The following is a 17,855-nucleotide window of genomic DNA, read 5'->3' as shown; positions in this document are numbered from 1 at the left end:
CCAGATGAGCATACACAAAGGCAAGGGGATTGAAGAGGACATTGGATGGACAACGCGTTGATCCTGATGCACTTCCCGAAGTCCGTGACGTAGTGGATGCTCGATAGCATGGATGGCCATATGGTAGCAAATGAGCTTGGTAGCCATTCGGTACATGATGTCTTCGGAAGCCTTCCTAATGGTGTCTGCTGTTGCCTGCAGCTTATTTCTCTCCTCCACCAGCGGTCATTATGAGCATGAGACCGATCAAGAAGACCCACCAGTATTTCTGAAAGAAGCTCTTTTCCGGCTGCTCCTCTTGTGCAAGCTCCCTTCCTTCGGCGTCCACGGGAGGCGGTTTCCGAGTATTCAAGGACGGCGCAGGACCAGGTGCGGAAGTGATGAGGTTGACCTTGATAGGTTCATATAGCGCAAGTTGTTTTGCAGCTTCCTCTCGGGCCTTCTTCGTGTTTGGGACTGGAGGCCTTGCTGGTATGGGTTTCCCTTTCGCCTTAGCTCTTTCGACCTTCTTCCTATAACGCTCTTCTTCTGGTGACAAGGGTGGAGGAGATAAGCTTGACACAGAAGCCGAGAATACCGAGCCGTCCTCTGGAGAGATCCAGAGATCAATCTTCTGATGGACATCTTCGCTGAACGTGTCGAGTGTCGTGATAGTGGAGCTGCCATTAGGGAGGAGGATTCGGAGCAGTCGAGAAGAGGTGGGCTCAGGACTCGTGGACTCCGGAGAATCTAATGTTGGAGGTGACCACTCGGACAAAGCATGCTTCAGGGTCTTGGGATCGTAGAAGACTGTCACCAACGGTGAGATCGAAGAGGATCCGATCAACTCGTACGAGAGAGTGACTGATCTGGGTAACTTGGATGCGTCACTGGTGGTGCCGGTGGTACTTGCAGCAAGAGCCGTCAAGCTGTAGAGCAGAAGCAGCAGTAGGCTGCGAAGCCCGGCGACAACCATCTTGAATGTATGATGTCCAGTAATACTGGTCAAAGAAGTATGGAAAGGGAGGGCATTTACGGAGTACAGTAGTTCCAGTTGGAGAACGATATCGACGACCTAAGGACAGCGTTTGATGCACTGGGAAGGTCAACCGAGGTGGTGAGCGTTGGTGAGGTACAAACAATTTCTGTTCGCGCCTTCCTTTACAGCTTTTCTCTGCTCCTGCCAATATAGTCAACATGTAGTCAACATGGCGTCTCTTCAGGATTCTCCTGGAGATTCCTCCTTCGTACTCAATGACAAAGACGTCAAAGACTTTCCATTCTCACTAGATTCAGACGACGACATGGGAAGTACATCAGATCCAGCAAATGACAAAGACAAACTTCATCCTGAAGTTCTCAAGGACCTCGAAACTCACCAAGCCTTCATGCGTCAAGCGATCAATGTCGCGGAAGAAGCTCTCGCGGGAGGAGAAACTCCGGTCGCCTGTGTCCTTGTCTACAGCAAAGAAGTGGTCGCCAGAGGCATGAACGATACCAATCGATCACTCAATGGTACTCGCCATGCTGAGTTCCTTGCCATCTCCGAGTTTCTCTCCAAGTTCCCAGTCAGCAAGATGAAGGAAACCGATCTCTATGTCACCGTCGAACCCTGCATCATGTGTGCTTCTGCCTTGAGGCAATACGGCATTCGCTGTGTCTATTTCGGATGTGGAAATGACCGATTCGGAGGGAATGGAAGTGTTCTTGCGGTGCACTCTGACAAGGGTCTCGAGGAAGGATATCCAAGCTACGGAGGGATCTTCAGAAAGCAGGCCATCATGTTGCTGCGGAGATTCTACATTCAAGAGAACGAAAATGCACCAAATCCACGAGCAAAGGGCAATCGTGAATTGAAGCCGGTGGTCTGAACGACGGTTTGACAATGACCAGTGTCACGATTCTGTCTGCGCAGTCGGGAGCCATCGTTGAAGTCAATGGAACCGCAACATGGACAAACTCCTCCGTCTGCTGCATATTCTCAGCAAACAAGGAGCAAGCGATAGACTCACGGTACTGCATGCCCAAACCTGTCCTGAGGAAGTGATCGAGGCGGGAGACCTGAGGTGGAACCTGTGCCAAACAGTCTAGCATAACCTAATAAAAGAGATTGGTGCACCTGGAAAAGGAATTGAATCAATTCACAATCCTCCAGCCAGTCCACATCTTTGCTATCAACATAAAGTAGATGTAAATATTGGATCTACCTGGTAGGCAGGAGAAGCAGTCGACCGGCGCTTAGTCACCCCCTGGATGCCTACGTGTGACGTGCACGTTCCCTTTGTCGAGTCCAATCACCATAACAACTTTTTTTGACTGCGTCTCCAACTGCCTCGCCTCACCATTTCTTAAATAAAGGCAAAGGCAATTCTGCTCATACTTTCGTCACGCTGCTTGTGAATCACTGCTCTTTGCTACCAAGCTCACTATATACGATCACGATTCATTCGCACCCACAACATCAACATCCTCCATTGTCTCCTCCGTTTGTGTCGCGTCCATCCTCTCCCCGATACATTCCCCGAGTCCTCAGTCGCGTCTTTGACGATATCTCCATCATGTCGACTGCTCGTACCCGCAAGTCCATTGCACCAGCGAAGTCGACAAAAGCTGCCAAAGATGCAAAGGGTCCGAAACCGCAAATGACAGCCGCAGCCAAACAGACAGATGGAGCTACAAAAACATCCCCCAAAAATGCCGCAAAAACATCAGCTGCTTCCAAGAAACGCAAGGCCGAAGATGAGGCCGAGGAGAAGCCTCAAACCAACGGTGTCAAGAGAGTGAGAGCAGATTTGCTCGCATCGCCTGCAGAACCTCCGAAGCGAAAGACGGCTGCACCAAAGACCACAACAGCAAAGAAGACCAAAGCCAAAGCAGAAATCAATCATGCTCCCACCGAGAAGCTCAACGTTTACGTGTTTGGAGAAGGATCGTCAGGCGAACTCGGTCTTGGAAGCGCCAAAGGCCAGGTCGAAGTCAAGAGACCTCGTTATAACCCCAACCTGGATCCGGATACTGTTGGCGTGGTAGCTGTCTCCGTGGGTGGAATGCACACTGCAGCTCTTACCCACGACAGCAAGATTTATACATGGGGCGTCAACGACCAGGGAGCACTGGGACGAGATACTACATGGGACGGTGGCCTTCGAGACATGGACGCCAATGAAGATGCGGATGACAGTGACTCAGACAGTGGCTCGGAAACTGCAATCAACCCGAAAGAGTCCACCCCTGGTGAGGTGGATCTATCAGACTTTCCAGAAGGTATTGTATTCACTCAGCTCGCTTGTACTGACAGTGCCACATTTGCACTTACCAGCGAGGGTGATGTATATGGCTGGGGCACGTTCCGGTCGAACGAAGGCATCTTTGGCTTTGACCCAACCACACTGGTTCAGCTTCGACCAAAGCAGATCAAGGGACTCTCGAAGATTACCCAACTTGCGGCCGGCGCCAATCACGTCCTTGCTCTGCAGAGTAACGGTACGGTGTACGGCTGGGGCTCGGGACAGCAAAACCAATTGGGTCGAAGGATCTTAGAGAGAAGAGCGGCGAACAGTTTGGTTCCGACACACATCGGGCTTCCCAAGGGGATCATTGGGCTTGGTGCTGGAGCATACAATTCGTTTGCAATCCGGGAGAATGGCGATGTCTACTCTTGGGGATTGAACAATTTCGGCCAGACTGGCATTCCCAAGGAGTTTGACGAGAGTGGCGCGAGCAAAGGGTCGGATGTCCACCATCCCATCGTGATTGAGAGCCTACATGGGAAAGGCAAAGTCACATGCATCCAGAGTGGTGCTCATCACACTGTTGCAGTCACTGACAAGGGCGAGCTTCTTGTGTGGGGACGACTTGATGGTAATCAGTTGGGCATCAAGGTGTCAGACCTTCCTCAAGATGAAGTCGTTCGCGACTCAGCTGGACATCCTCGCATCTTGACCGTTCCAACTCAGATTCCTGACATCCACGCCGTTTACGCTGCGGCCGGTTCAGACCACTGCATTGCCATTGACAAAAATGGTAAAGCATACTCCTGGGGATTCAGCACAACCTTCCAAACTGGCCTGGGAACCGACGACGACGTGGAGGTTGCTACATTGATCGACAACACCGCCGTGCGAGACAAGAAATTGGTTTGGGCTGGAGCGGGGGGTCAATTCAGCGTCATTGCTGGCTTGCCTGCTCCAGTGACGAATGGTGTTAATGGACACGCTTGAGGCGTCGTGGAATCGACTGGCTTTTGTTTGATTCAAAGAGGCATGGCAGAGCGAAGCATTACTTGATTGGAAATAAAAGATTGACACAGCATTCAGAGAAAAGTCTGCGGTTTATTGCTTTTTACAGAGGGAGCTTTCTGATTGTTTTGCCTCACCACAGCACTATGTATCGTACAACAACATTGCTTGAGCAGGGCATGATGAGATTAGGGAGGGTATCTTTTCAGGGGAGGGTTACTGCCTTGTATCAGGAAGGCAACTTATAGTGCGCGAGCAGGCTGGGAAGGCTGGTTTGCCGCCATTCTTGTTATTACTTGGGAATGGGAAAAGCGCCTAGAATGAGATCCGTACATAGTTTATTTACAAGGTACTTGACCTGCATAGAAGATGCATTTCCTGAGTATCGTGAATAGAATCAATCAATACCTCGGCTTTTGAACCGTCCATGGCCGACGGTTTCTCCACGGTCACTTTCCGTCATCGGCGCGAGTACACGCGCTACGTACTCCGTACATCCCCTCAGGCTCAACCTCCCCTCACCACCACCTGTTTTACAGTACTACTATCAAGGCCTATGCCCCTCAGTGCATCTTCCGACAAGCCGACAGGCCGACGTCTACAAACACTGAACCGACATAAGAAAGAACTATCGCCGATGAATGGACTACCAAGGTAAGCCGTCGCTTACATAGCCACAGAGTATCACCTCTTTCCGTTGCTAGCTACGAGGTTTCCCCCTGCAAAGTGAAAGTTATAACTGCTTCGCTACGCTCAGCAAGCCAGAATGTCCGGACCACCCGTCGCCTTCTCCTCCCTGCCTCTCTCCAAAGACCATGAAGCAGCGCGCCTCAACGCCTGGGGCGCCTACGGCCCCTCCGACGAACTAGGCTTCCTCAACCGCCAAACCCCCGAGATCGTCGCCGCCGCCGCCAGTGAAATCAAGACCGGCGTACGCATCCCGCTCGACGCAGCGCTGGACTTCCAGGGCGGCAAACCACTCTTCGGCCGTCAAGTCTTCGCAAAGGACGTATACCAGAAGAAGCCGCGCATAGTGCACGACGACACATGGGCCTTCAACACGCAGAGTTCAACACAGTGGGACGGCCTGCGCCATTTTGGGTACCAGAAAGCAGGACGTTTCTACAACGGGACGACCGTCGAAGATATCGCTGGCACGAGCGAGAAAGGCAAGACCAACCCCAATATCCTGGGCATTCATAAATCCGTGGAGAATGGGGGTGTCATGGGCCGTGGCATCCTCGTCGACTTCAGGCGGTGGATCGACGAAGGGCCCGGCAAAGATATCGTCGCGGGATCGTTCAAGAGCTTCGAAACATCCACGATAAAATTCGAATGGATTCTTGAAGTCTTGAAATGGCAAGGGACGACTCCCAAATTCGGCGACATCCTCATTGTCAGATCTGGGTTCTTCAAGTCCTACTACGATATGCTGGAGAATAATGTGTCGGAGCTGGATCGTCTGACGAACATGAGCCCGCCTGGTCTAGGCGGCGTCGAGCAGTCTGATGAGGTGCTGAAATGGATCTGGGATAACTTCTCCGCGGTGGCGGCTGATCATCCTAGCTTTGAACGGTGGCCGAGTCCGCATGATTGGAGTATGCATGAGGTACTGCTCGCGGGCTGGGGTTGCAACATTGGTGAATTGCTCGACCTCGAAAAGTTGAGTGTCGAGTGTGCGAGGCAGAAACGCTGGAGTTTCTTCGTCGCGAGTATTCCCTGTTATGTCCCTGGTGGAGTCGCCAGTCCTGTGAATGGAGTGGCTATCTTCTAGATCGGTAAATGAGATTGGCAAGACATCTGGATCCTAATGAGAAGGGCTGTGTTGGGTGGAAATCTGGCGAGAGTGCGTACGAGTGAATGAGTAGTTGAACAGTTTGTATTCATAATTCATTATCTGCTATCTCCCAGTACATACTTCGACGGGGATTGCAATCCCAGTCCACGTTGAGTAGATCTCATATGCAGCGAGGGTCTCGACTTCGTGATGCCAGTGGCGATGCAGAGGACATTTTCCTTCCGATCATATTCGTCGGTCGCCCTCTCACCTGGCATACGGTATGACGCTGCGCTATACAATTTGGTATACATGCTCCTCGTAGTCCCATTCAAACATTTGACATAAATCTCCCCGGCAACTTATGCCGAATAGTCGTATGATACATGGTGTGAATCGAACGCGGCTCAAATGATTTTCGCTTCCGAGTGTCTTGCATTTTGCTGTGGACACTGGTAAGTCATCGATTAAGTCGTCGTCCAACTTCGAGCGTCGAGCTCCAAACGCCGGTTCACCGAGGACGCCAATGTGGTCACTTTCAAATGAGCATTGTCATGCTTCAACATGAGTTGCGTCTTTCCACCCAATCCATAAGCATCCGGTGTTTGTGATCCTCGTAGTTATGTGCGCTGGCAACTGGTTTCTGTCCCTTGTGAAAATGAGGATGTTGAGGGTGTTCAAAGGTCATTCCGAAAGCTTCGTCTGATTGTCCTTCATATAGATCCGCCGCTGGTGTCGAGGGACGACCAAGAGACCCTGGTGAAGCTGGGGGGGCTAGGTGTGAGCTACCAGATGATTCCGTAGCTACTGGCGCTCTCTGTCCTTCTGGACTCGCAAGGCGGTTGTGTATCTTCTGAGTCCATTCGCTAAAGTGGTTTCTTTTGCGTGTAGGTGACTCTGTCCGAGAATTGACTGGTACTAGAGTCTCTGGGCTCTCATCTTCTGAGTCGGTTTGTGTAGCATGAGAGACCATCGTATAATAGGACGTTGCCGGGCATGAATTTGCCCCTCCTAGGAAGGGAAACTCGTGAGCCTCTTGAGCAGGGGCTGTATGTAAGCCTGGTGTGCTTACAAGAATTGGTATGGCAACCATATTGATTGTTGTTTGTAAACTGGAGTAGTAATGGTGTTGTTGGATTGATTGTGCAATATGCTTCACTGTGATGAGAAGATGGGGAAGGTATGGAAGAGGGATTATTTATACATCACTCTTCAACAGTGTGTGGCTGCGGTTGAGTCCTTTCCATTCGGCACCGTGGACGGTCACGGGATGGAACAGTCACGAAAGCAGGATGTTTCGGAACATCATTGGCAATAACATCGAGCACGCAGTGGGCCGTCTTAGGCGGTCCCGCTGTAAGTGAGTAGTCCATTGGCCTCGAAAGGAAACACAACAACATATGCATTCGTTGTGCCAATGGAAACCCCTCGTTTCGGCGAAAGCAAGACTGAGACACGCCGTTTCCGCCGAAAGCAGGCGGATGGTGATCGTCGTCTAGGACTGGAGTCCGAGGTTTGCTGTGGGCCTTCGAGAGTATTTTGGCAGCAATAGGCTACTCTTGAGAGCATCAGATGATGGCGACAAGGGTTGACGTGCGCTCCGGGGTTCCGGCTTGTGCCAAACAGGAGTTATGATGTGTAACACAAATTCAAGCTTCAAGGCAAACCTGGGGTAAACATTGACAATTCGGGGAGGGATCCCTGTAGGAAAATCAGTCAAGGGAGGGAGAGTGGCTGGAAGGGTACGACAACAACGAGGAATGGAAGATTGATAGAGTCTGGATGGAGTGATGAGCGGAATATGAAAGACGTCGGGTGATATGGTACGAACCGATACCGTTATTACAGCAAAAGCCCCTCGACTTCTCCACTATTCTGTTATGGTGTGTTTCGCATCACCAGACCGCAACGTGGCATTCAACCTCTTGGAATCTACATCGTCTGTTCCCATCATACCACTTACCATCGTATCCTGACATTTGGCAATCATTGCGGGTGAGCTGAGCATTATGCCTCGTTCTACGATAACGGAAACGAGAGGATGTTTGACAGGTAATGGTCGGCGAAGTATTATCGATGATCTTGAATATAAAAGGTTTGTCGGATTCTGGTAGGCTTAGCTAGCTATTGAATTGTTCATCTGCAAGACATCACGAGCAAATACATCTCACGATCTAAACGTACTTCCAGCCATTATAACACATTGACTTGTAACGGACATCACCCCGATCAAGCCATATCGACAATGATCTCCGAAACAGCACCAGCTCAAACCCACCACCAGGCCCAAACCACAGCCTCGGATATCAAAGACAGAGCTTTTGTTTCACTTTACAACGACACCGACATAAGCGAATACCTCTACAAGCAACCTGCATTCCAAAATGGCTTTCTGCCCCTAGAACCGGAACCAGAACAGACCAAACAGTCCCATGCTGCGACCACACCCCAACAAACCACAACCAAGACGACTGCGGCAGCCACACCCCTCAAGTCCGCCATGAAAACTTCTCCTCAATCAACGCCCGCAAAGGTCGTCGAGAGAAGACCTAGCTTCATTGAAGTCTCAGTACCTCATTCCCACCAACACCAACACGAACACAAGCACCAGCATCAAGAAAGACGGCACTCATCCGAGACACACCCGCCTATGAATTGGTGGCCCGAGACTGAGAATGTCGCCCAGCATACGTGGGTTGAGCGGAACCAGGTGTCGTCCGACGAGAAAGAGGATGTCATTGAGGAGACGTTCTATGCTTCCTATTGATTGAAACACTACCATGATTTGATGACTTGACGCTTCTATGACACTGGAGAGGTTTCTTGAGAGGGCACGGCAGGACGATAATCAGTCACCTGCTTCATTTTGGGAGGTGCTTGGGTACAGGACATGATTCGTGGCACAGACAATGGTGTCTACGTATATGTATATCTGGATATAAGGAGTTCTCCAGTCTACACTACTTGTTAAATACTATGGTTTTGAGCCAACATTTCGAAAAGCGGTCCTCTAGATTGTAGCCAATGCAGACTTGGATGATTCGTGTTCATGTAGTAAACAATCGTACAGTGTTCGCATCGTATATTTCTCCTCCTACACAGTTCTCTGACATCAGCACGCGCAAGGTAGCCGTATCAGCCATCACACATGCTTGCACTGATCCTTTCCTCATATCATTGGGTATCTCTGGACTCCAGGACTTATTTGCAACAGCATCAAGTACCGTAACTCCATACACTTTGTCCTCGTTCATTCAACACCAAAGTCCATCCCATCCCATCCCATGCCCGCTCCGCCACATCAGCCCCAGCTCACTCAGAGCCAGGCTCCCTTGCTCACAGGGTTGATAGCCGGCTCATCAGCTTCATCATGTACAGGAACCTGCACATGACTGTCCTCCGGCTTCCCATGCACCATTTTTGGCACGATAACCTTCAACAGCCCAGCATCGAGTTTGGCGTGAGTATTGTCGCGGTCCACATCGACAGGGAAATTGAAGGCGCGCATCAGATCGCCTATTGGGCGTTCATGGACTGTGAGATGGGCCTTCGCTGGAGCTGGCGCTGCTGTGCCGTTGGTCTGTACAGGGGGTGTTTGTGCTTCTGGCCCTGGAGTCGTCTGGGTTGGAGCTGGAGCTGGGGCTGGGGCTGGAGTAGTCGTTTGAGCAGTCGGTGACTCCGTTGCCTCTACAGTCTCAGCTGGTCCCTCCAACAGATCCGACTCCGGAATGCCAGGTCTTTGAGTCTTACTGGTGACGAGCAAAGTCCGAGTCGACGTCCAGCGCAGATGCAGCTCGTTCTTGTCCTTGACGCCGGGCAGTTCAATCTCGAGATAGAAGTTCTTCGGCGTTTCTCTGATATCTGCCTTCGGCATATGGACTTCGGCATCATGGTCGTGAAAGACTTTCGTTGCCTTGTTGACCAGGTATGGGATCGGGATGTGGTGCAGGTGGTGGCCCTTTTCTGGGTATGTATGCGCCACTTGTGTGGTTGGATAGGGGTCGAGTTCTGGGTATCCGTAAAAGTATGCCATATTCATATGTGTGGCAGAAGAGTTTGTTGTAGATGTTTCTTGCGGTTTGATTGTTCGTTGTGTTTTACTTTGGCAGGATCTCATGGATAGAAGGGAAGCGGAAGTAGATCTATTTGTTTACCACCACTTTCGGTCACGGTCAACAAGTCGCGCTCCCCTCGTGACAGCATCTTCCAGCACCGACAAGAAAGTTCATTCAAGGTCACCGGGTAGATAGGCATGTTGCAACATCATACGATGCGTCCATTATGGAGTTGTGCATGACGATCGGTGGGCACCGACCGACCCTTTTGATGGATTGCTGCAAGTGTGGAGTGACGTTAAGACCATTGATCGTAAGATTCCGAACGTCTAGCCAGACAGGGTTAACTTGTGGATCCAGGGGTCCTGTTCTAGACGGTCTTACCGGGTAATGCCAGGACGCGCAAGGCTCGAACCCCTAAGTCTTAGCCGAACCAGCCGAAATCCCTCGTATGAGCCACGCCCAATCAGACATTGTCACGATCCTGCGAGACTAACCTGGTCATACCACCAACCTCGACTGTTTCACTCGGTTACGGCAACAAGTGTTGTAGTTCGAGCTGCTGCTCTACCATATAAATCCCAATGGAACCATGTACCATTTGGTTTCTACTCACTCCAAGCCAACCAGCAAGAAACACAATAACAAGTCAACGAAGAGTTCAGAAAACTCATTCCCACCAAAAACACTCCATCACATCAATCTTTCGAGATGTTGAGGACCACAATCCTAAGACCCTGTATGAGCAGAATCACCACTCCAGCATTCTGCCAGTCATTCGTCACCTCTCATCCAATCAGAGCCGAAGGCGATACAGGAGCTATGAGATCAGGTGGTGTTGCCGCAGGGTAAGTGAGCTCCAGCGAATTGATCCATGGGAGCATGCTAATTGAACTGCTAGCGACTCATTTATCCGCCGCGAACAAGCAATGGAGAATGTATGGGTCAGGCAGCACGAAGTAGAGAAGTAAGTCAGCAGCTGAACCCAGTTTAAGTGGCACCGGACACTAACCTCTATCGCAGCATTCAAAAGATGAGGGAAAGGCTAGAAGCCCAAAGAAAACAACTAGATCAATTCGAAAGTCATCTCGAAGAGATGGAGAAGGCTGCCAAAGTACGGCAAGAGACCGCTCCATCCCAATGACTTTTCGAATCCAAGTTGTAACTAGATTATTGAGCAGGGCGTTCAGGGAATGGTTTTGGACGATATCATGGAGTCCAACGCAAGAAGAATCAGCATTTGGTGACATTCTCCATCTCGGGGGAACTTTAGAAACACACGCCAGGAGCGTGAAGATATCGGAATATGATATCGCTGCATGGTCAAAAGTCCGGCCTCAGCAGTCTAATGAGATGATGCTTCATGACCTTCCTACTGCTCATTTCGGTGATTTTTGTGGCCGTGGTAGCTCCAACATTCAACAGCGGCAAGAGACCCAGGAACCAAGTCAACCTACATGTGCACTAATAGAACCAATTGACTTGGATCACGTTGGATGTTTGCAGTCTCATAATAACAACGAAAAGAAATCTGTATCCTCGTAGCTGTCGTGTACAGAACGTCAAGGTCGTTGCATGAGCGAATCGTCCGTACCTTGACGGACCCTGAAAATGGCGCATGGCAAAGAAAATCCGGGGGAACCACAAGGTGCCGCAAGACCCGTCGTAGCCGAGCTGTCAGGTAAGGATCACACCACACCATGATGGGCACTATGGGCCACTATTGCTGATCCCCACCAGGCATCCCTAAGTTAGGCCAATGCAGGCTCCTTAGGCCCAAGTTGTTACGCTGTCTAGGTAAATGTCGTATTTCGCTCGTTTCATCGCGGGGCCACATCGTCAAGTCCGTGGTCATACACGTGTCTGGTGCCTCACCTCTGTTCGCCATACCACAGCTGGTCAATTGACCCACCCATGAGCCATTTGTGCACTCCCTCCGTCCATTGGGTTTGGAACTGCACATCACGACCTTGAACAATACCGCCTGTCAACGTTTGCCGTTAATCCGGTTCAGGCCAAGTCACACCACAAGCAAGAGTTTGACCCGACGCATGCATTATGGCTGACATACCCCGGAGGTTGATGCTGTTTGCAAGGGCGAAAAGACTCCACTTCAGCAGATCTCATAAAAGCACAGTTGTTCTCTGCTTGATTTCCAAACCATGAATTAGCGAACAAAACATCAAAGAAGAAGAAAATAAGAAACCAGGTTTCATCAGTAACGACGAAATGACCAGCAACGGCACCAGCAATGAAAACCTCTATCACGTCCTCTTCTCAACCTCTCACATTTCGAAGGATGTCAACGCAGAGGTAGAAAAGGTCCGAATTTGTGGCACATACACCAATCTCGGGGCCGCCAAAGCAGAGGCGCACAAGATACTTTTCGAGGCCGGATATGAGAGGGAATGGTTTACCGAATACGACACTCAACCAGAAGAGTTCGAAAAGCATAGCATCAAGAGGAGAACAGGTCTCTGCGTATACGCGATTGCTCCAGACAAGACAATCTTCCGGGTGAGCGTCGCGACCACACCGAATACTCTGAAATTCTGGGCTGAGGACCACAAAATCCACTGCGACCTCTACCACGTCGTCCAGACGAATGTGTTGTACAGCGAAGATGATACGGGAGAAGCCAGAGAGACGAATGTCGAAGGGTCTTTCATGACGTACGAAGAAGCCAGAAAGTTCGCAAGCGAGGTTCTTCTTGCGCCCGAAGATGGTGTTACGAAAGAGTCATTCGAACAGTATGACGAAGCTGGCCCGAACGAGAAAGACTGTGGATTTGGTGATAATGTGGTAGTGCACGCAGTTGGAAGCAATGGTGAGAACATCTTGGTCAGTGTACTAAAAGGACAAGAGATGGAATCGGCGAGGCTGGTTGAGGCAGCCATGAGGATTCGTTCATTCAATTAGGCAGGGCACTAGGTCGTCCGTGGTAAGGTCGGCAGCATAGAGTTTTCTCCCAGTTGATGAGGTACAACATACTCAAGGCTGCTTTCAAGGTACCGTGTAAGTTGGGGGACAGAATACAGTATTGGAATAATGCCACCGACCGTCAAAACATCGCATCTACCATGATTGCGCTCCAAACTTGATACAAGTGAGACTACTGTATCGTCAAGAATGAAAGTTCGACTTTGGACCGGGAAACGACGGAACGTGATCCCAAGCCCCGGCATATTCCGGCAGGCAGGCGCGCCAAACGCAGCTAGGCGACTTCCTCTTCCTCTTCCTCTTCCTCTGACTGTCCTTCGCTGCAACCATCACACCACCACATTATGACCACTTTACGCTCATATGCACAACGCTGAATCGGTCACAGTTCGGCACCATGGCCTCGCTTCAAGTGCCTGCCCAGCGTTGTGGCAATAACGCGTGTCACATGGACCATCTCTCTCAAGCTCTTCTCTCCGCAGCTGTAGACATGATGATCATACCAGATGACGGTCTGCATTGTCAATTGGTTGGTGAGGGTCTTGCCGTTCCTGCTGATCATACAGGCCATGGACCACACCGTTGACTCCGGGAGCAAAATTCACGAGCTTGACTGGTGTCCTGATTCTTATATCAAATCTTCAATGGCGCGTCGTGCAAGCAGGATATGCAAATGAGGCAAATGCAGAACCCAAATCCAAACTTTTCGCAATCATGTACATACCACAGCAACAAACACTCTCGACACCGGCCATATCAGCCTCAGCGGCAGTGAAGGTCCCTACACACACCACCTTTGTCCTCAGGGCGGCGATTCCATCTGCAAAAGCAGAGAAAAACAGCACCACCGAATCTCATACAACCTCGTTCAACCACGACGCAATAGCTTTTGTCGCAGTGGTAGTCACAGTACTATTCTGTCTCGTTACTTTACTAATGTGGGTTTCCTGTCGCAAAAAGGCAGACACTCGGAACTGACATCTGAACGCAGTTGGACCTTTTGCAGAAAGAGCGTCCACAGGGATGATGACTCCGTCACCAGCTCTATAACCTCGGAGTCAGCCTGGCGCGTCGATTTCGACCCGGACTCTCCCGATAGATCCGTGGTCGCGAAACACCACAAACGCCTCAAAAAGCTCGAACAAGTAGCACCGGCACAGTCTCTCAGTCACTGGCGTGCCGAGAAGCAGGAAACGCACGTTCAGACCTTCGCGACCGCTTCCACGAGACTGATCTGCGCCATCTGCATAGACCTCATCCAGGACTCTGACCGGATCCGTGAACTGCACTGCGGGCACGTCTATCACTCCCAATGCTTGAATCTGTGGGTCGAAAGGGGTCATCATGAATGCCCGTTGTGCAAATACGATATCCTGGACCTCCAGAAGCAGGCAATGAAAGCTCACGGCTTGCAGGATGCGGGACGGGTAGAGGAACAGTATCACGGCTCACCCAATCCGACCGGGGATGCCGCTCCTGCCGTGACGACTGACGAACAGCCGGTTCAGATACAGGACAGTCCTGCTCAGTCGCAGCCGGCTTCGGACGAGGCACAGAACGAAGCATCGATCAGCTCTGCTGGCGCCAATGCCGAAGAAGCACATTGAGGGGCTCTCGCGCGAGAAAAACGTGTCTCTTGTGCCTCTACGCATTTGAACGATCTTTGATATCCACACAACCGCTGCCAACAGCACGCCAACAACTACAAAGGCGCTCAAAAGTCTTCGACAACCTCGTCAAAGGACAACGCCACAGAAACGCCAGTGAGACTTGCCAGATACCTAAATTTTGTCATTTAGACCTGCCTCGCCTCAGAGCATACCACTATCGGCTCGATCATATAAGTCTCACTATTGAACGGCTATCCACAAGTTGTCGGACCTTACCGTTACTCCCTCAAATGTCAACGGTCTATCATCATTATGAAATCATAACTTTTGAGTCAATTCACGACTCGTCGGTAACCTCGTCGACCATCTTCCTAAACACTCTCTGCCTCTCGCACTGCTCCAAAAAGACCTTGTACTTGACCTCGAGCAGCGCTTTTACGCGTTTATCATCGGCCGGCCTGACCACCTTGCCAGGCTTACTCATGCGGTCCATGATGCTCCACAAATCCTCCGTCCGACCATTAGGTCCTGCGCTCGCCGCCTTGGCTCCCAGCATGGCTGCGCCATGACACACAGCGGCATGCACGTACCGAGGGATCACAACGGGCATGTCGCAGGCCGTCGCGATAAGCGACATGAGAATGTCGTTCTGGCACTGTGATCCAGACATGAAGATGGATGAGATCTTATGGCCGGCCTTGTTCATGACGGAAATGATCTGATGCGTCTGCAGGGCTATAAACTCCATGGTGCCGTAGTAATACAGCGCCAGACCGTCAAGGGACTTGTCGCTGCTTAGCCCAACGACCGATCCGGACATGTCGGGGTCGGCGATGGGACTGCGGTTGCCGAACAAGTCGCCGTAAAAGAAGAAATGGCGTCCCAAGTAACTCACGTGAGGCAGACGTTTTTCCTCCTGCATGTCGAGCAAGTGCTGGTTCAAAAAGTCGTAGATGTTGCTCGAACTGCCCTGTGCGATAGACGAGGCCTGGTTGTACGCCGGGTGCGTTTCGAGGACGTGCTTGAGCAGTTCACCAGTCGCGGATTGTCCGCCCTCGGCCATCCAGTAGTCAGGAATGATACTGTCCCTGTATGGTCCCCAAACACCTTCAACGAAAACCGGGTCTTTGGACATGACGAGGTGGCACGTCGACGTACCGGCAACGGCGGCAAGTCTGGTGAAAGCCTGAGATTGGTCATTTGCCGCTGCGGAGGCGTCGAGTTCGTCTTTGGCGAGGTTTACTTTGGCGCCCACCGTGCCGATCCAGCCTGCGTAGGCATCGATGACACCGCTGCCAACGGCAATGCCCGCTGGCAGTCCGAGGTCCGCGGCCGCGCGCTCGCATAGGTATCCTGCCAATTCGCCGGCGGACAGGTATTCGCCGTTCTGGACGAAATCGTTAGTCTTATGCTCAAAAATCCAAAGATAAAAGGCTCACCACCCCGTTGACTCCGCCCATGCGTTTGAAGTTGTCTTCCGCGAGATCCTCGAGACCAATTTCCGTCAGGAAATCTTCTTGCCAACCCTTGACGCTGCCGTCGACACCGACGGGGACGTACCCCTGCTTGCACACGACGGAGCAGAAACTCCTCTTCTCATTGCCTGTGGCCATATGTTCGAGCGCATCTGTAAGATCGTAGAACTTGCACCGGTCGAACATTTCCTTGGGCATGTTGTTCTTGAGCCACAACACCTTTGGGATTTCCATCTCAATGCTCATGGTACCACCGACATAACGTAACAGATTATGCTTGGTCGCGTTGATTTTCTTCGTCTCTTCCACGGGCCGGTGATCCAGCCACAAAACAACATTGTGATCGTTGACCGATTGATCGAACGTCGGCCCAGTCACGGATACGGGCTCGTCGGTATCGTGTGTGAAGACGGCAAGCGAGCATGTAGCGTCGAACCCGATGCCCCGAATCGAGTGAGGATCGATGTTGTTCTGCGCGACGGCGCGGTGGACCGACGTGCAGATGCACCGCCATATATCACTTGTGGATTGTTCCTAGCACACATGGAGGATTAGCAACCAAGTCAATGTCGCCAATGTCTCGATGGGATGTTGGTTCATGTTGTGGTGTCAACTCACATAGTATCCTGTCTGAGGCTGCCAGAGGCCAATGTTCTCAGCAGAAAGACCGACGATATTGCCTGCCTCATCAATGATGCAAGCTCGTGCACTGCCAGTCCCGACGTCAATGCCAATGTAGTGGTTCATCTGCACGTGCACTTCATTGCGGTCGTCGACCGAGTTCTGGCGCATGGGCGTGCGGATGCCGCTGTTGGGGCCGGGGCGGAAAGGAAGGGATGCCATAGTTAGTATACGAAGACCAGACGAGTTATGGCACAGTACAGTAGGAGGAAACAAGCAACCATAGCAAGACAGTCGAAGTAATGGAAACAACAGAAACGAAAAAAATATATCGGAACCCCGCGGTTTGCCATTGATGAGGGACAAGATACCCGATTGAGCAAGCGGGCAGCACCGGCATCAAACGATGTCATGTTGCGCCTGTAGATCATTTGAAAATGTTGAAAGGGCTCCGTAGGCCCATAAAACAGGCAGGGTCACGCCTGAAAGACCAATGAGGCCTGGAAGAACCCTACCTCAGGGTAAAAGAGTGAGGACCATAGTGGTGGAGACCTTATGAAACTGGACCTGTTGTTGGAGAGCGTAACGCCCTGTGCTTGGTGGCCCGAACAGCTTTAGGTACCTAGGTAGGCGGGAACCTGCATCGAGGGGCAAGAGGCGACAATAATGGGGATTCCATAATCCATTTGTCCCTGAGAGCCTGGGATAGAGGGGTAAAACCCAGACACTTTAGGCGGCGAACTGCCACCCATATCTTCATCCTAAGTATAGCACCGAGAGCAACATTTATCATAGCAAAATCGATACAAATCGAAGGAGTCGACGTTCAAGCTATCTTCTCTCCTGCAGCTCCGACCACACTCCTCATCTCTGTACTGCAACTCGTTCATACACACAAATACACGACGGTGATTTTCCCCCAAACAAGCCTCATCTCCGGCGGACATTGTCAGTCCGTCATCACCACTCGAATACTAATATTTACACATAATAAGAGCTCAGGACTGCCTGAAGCTCGCCAAACACCATCTGAGAGGCGTTGGGAAACATGATGAGAAAGATCCGACCTAGAACGCCAACAGCATATCCTTCCCATTGTGTCCCGAATTTTTGGCGCCGTGGACCATTGTCCCACAAATGAAAATCCTGCCAGTATAGCA

General features: G+C 51.1%; 11 protein-coding genes across 11 annotated transcripts; 7 read left to right on the top strand and 4 right to left on the bottom strand.

Annotated features, from left to right (window-relative positions):
- Window positions 1-131: 131 nt before the first annotated feature.
- On the bottom strand, window positions 132-1,127 carry EDD37DRAFT_286261 (uncharacterized protein). The gene has a single exon (XM_062811077.1). The coding sequence runs from the start codon at window positions 953-955 to the stop codon at window positions 203-205; it is 753 nt and encodes a 250-aa protein (XP_062673811.1). The 5' UTR covers window positions 956-1,127; the 3' UTR covers window positions 132-202.
- Window positions 1,128-1,153: 26 nt separating this feature from the next.
- On the top strand, window positions 1,154-2,142 carry EDD37DRAFT_623707 (cytidine deaminase-like protein). Its single transcript, XM_062816123.1, has one exon. It carries the CDS (start codon window positions 1,188-1,190, stop codon window positions 1,848-1,850), a length of 663 nt encoding a protein of 220 aa, XP_062673810.1. The 5' UTR covers window positions 1,154-1,187; the 3' UTR covers window positions 1,851-2,142.
- A 479-nt stretch (window positions 2,143-2,621) lies between these two features.
- EDD37DRAFT_560279 (regulator of chromosome condensation 1/beta-lactamase-inhibitor protein II) lies at window positions 2,622-4,199 on the top strand (the record flags this gene model as incomplete). Its single annotated transcript, XM_062813839.1, has 1 exon — window positions 2,622-4,199. One exon carries the CDS (start codon window positions 2,622-2,624, stop codon window positions 4,197-4,199), a length of 1,578 nt encoding a protein of 525 aa, XP_062673809.1.
- A 784-nt stretch (window positions 4,200-4,983) lies between these two features.
- On the top strand, window positions 4,984-5,991 carry EDD37DRAFT_647579 (uncharacterized protein; the record flags this gene model as incomplete). Its single annotated transcript, XM_062817898.1, has 1 exon — window positions 4,984-5,991. The coding sequence occupies one exon, from the start codon at window positions 4,984-4,986 to the stop codon at window positions 5,989-5,991; it is 1,008 nt and encodes a 335-aa protein (XP_062673808.1).
- A 281-nt stretch (window positions 5,992-6,272) lies between these two features.
- Window positions 6,273-7,236, bottom strand: EDD37DRAFT_282195 (uncharacterized protein). Its single transcript, XM_062811075.1, has 2 exons — window positions 7,199-7,236; window positions 6,273-7,147 (listed from the first exon to the last, which is right to left on the bottom strand). Exon 2 carries the CDS (start codon window positions 7,085-7,087, stop codon window positions 6,554-6,556), a length of 534 nt encoding a protein of 177 aa, XP_062673807.1. The 5' UTR covers window positions 7,088-7,147; window positions 7,199-7,236; the 3' UTR covers window positions 6,273-6,553.
- An 885-nt stretch (window positions 7,237-8,121) lies between these two features.
- On the top strand, window positions 8,122-8,996 carry EDD37DRAFT_623702 (uncharacterized protein). The gene has a single exon (XM_062816122.1). It carries the CDS (start codon window positions 8,240-8,242, stop codon window positions 8,759-8,761), a length of 522 nt encoding a protein of 173 aa, XP_062673806.1. The 5' UTR covers window positions 8,122-8,239; the 3' UTR covers window positions 8,762-8,996.
- Window positions 8,997-10,600, bottom strand: EDD37DRAFT_663536 (uncharacterized protein). The gene is made up of 2 exons (XM_062819190.1): window positions 10,434-10,600; window positions 8,997-10,378 (listed from the first exon to the last, which is right to left on the bottom strand). The coding sequence occupies exon 2, from the start codon at window positions 10,109-10,111 to the stop codon at window positions 9,311-9,313; it is 801 nt and encodes a 266-aa protein (XP_062673805.1). The 5' UTR covers window positions 10,112-10,378; window positions 10,434-10,600; the 3' UTR covers window positions 8,997-9,310.
- A 190-nt stretch (window positions 10,601-10,790) lies between these two features.
- Window positions 10,791-11,193, top strand: EDD37DRAFT_647576 (mitochondrial ATPase inhibitor, IATP-domain-containing protein; the record flags this gene model as incomplete). The annotated part of the gene is made up of 3 exons (XM_062817897.1): window positions 10,791-10,897; window positions 10,951-11,016; window positions 11,073-11,193. The coding sequence occupies 3 exons, from the start codon at window positions 10,791-10,793 to the stop codon at window positions 11,191-11,193; spliced, it is 294 nt and encodes a 97-aa protein (XP_062673804.1).
- Window positions 11,194-12,146: 953 nt separating this feature from the next.
- EDD37DRAFT_623693 (uncharacterized protein) lies at window positions 12,147-13,194 on the top strand. The gene has a single exon (XM_062816121.1). The coding sequence runs from the start codon at window positions 12,279-12,281 to the stop codon at window positions 12,966-12,968; it is 690 nt and encodes a 229-aa protein (XP_062673803.1). The 5' UTR covers window positions 12,147-12,278; the 3' UTR covers window positions 12,969-13,194.
- Window positions 13,195-13,703: 509 nt separating this feature from the next.
- EDD37DRAFT_606699 (uncharacterized protein) lies at window positions 13,704-14,596 on the top strand (the record flags this gene model as incomplete). The annotated part of the gene is made up of 2 exons (XM_062814914.1): window positions 13,704-13,927; window positions 13,981-14,596. The coding sequence occupies 2 exons, from the start codon at window positions 13,704-13,706 to the stop codon at window positions 14,594-14,596; spliced, it is 840 nt and encodes a 279-aa protein (XP_062673802.1).
- A 149-nt stretch (window positions 14,597-14,745) lies between these two features.
- EDD37DRAFT_677912 (D-ribulokinase) lies at window positions 14,746-16,917 on the bottom strand (the record flags this gene model as incomplete). Its single annotated transcript, XM_062819622.1, has 3 exons — window positions 14,746-15,986; window positions 16,039-16,608; window positions 16,693-16,917. 3 exons carry the CDS (start codon window positions 16,915-16,917, stop codon window positions 14,937-14,939), a joined length of 1,845 nt encoding a protein of 614 aa, XP_062673801.1. The 3' UTR covers window positions 14,746-14,936.
- Between the last annotated feature and the right edge of the window lie 938 nt (window positions 16,918-17,855).

This window comes from Exophiala viscosa, assembly GCF_022695815.1.
Source record: "Exophiala viscosa unplaced genomic scaffold EDD37scaffold_2, whole genome shotgun sequence".
Classification (NCBI taxonomy): Eukaryota; Fungi; Ascomycota; class Eurotiomycetes; order Chaetothyriales; family Herpotrichiellaceae; genus Exophiala; species Exophiala viscosa.
The sequence above is the reverse complement of the archived record's forward strand: the minus strand, read 5'-3'. Positions and strand labels throughout refer to the sequence as shown.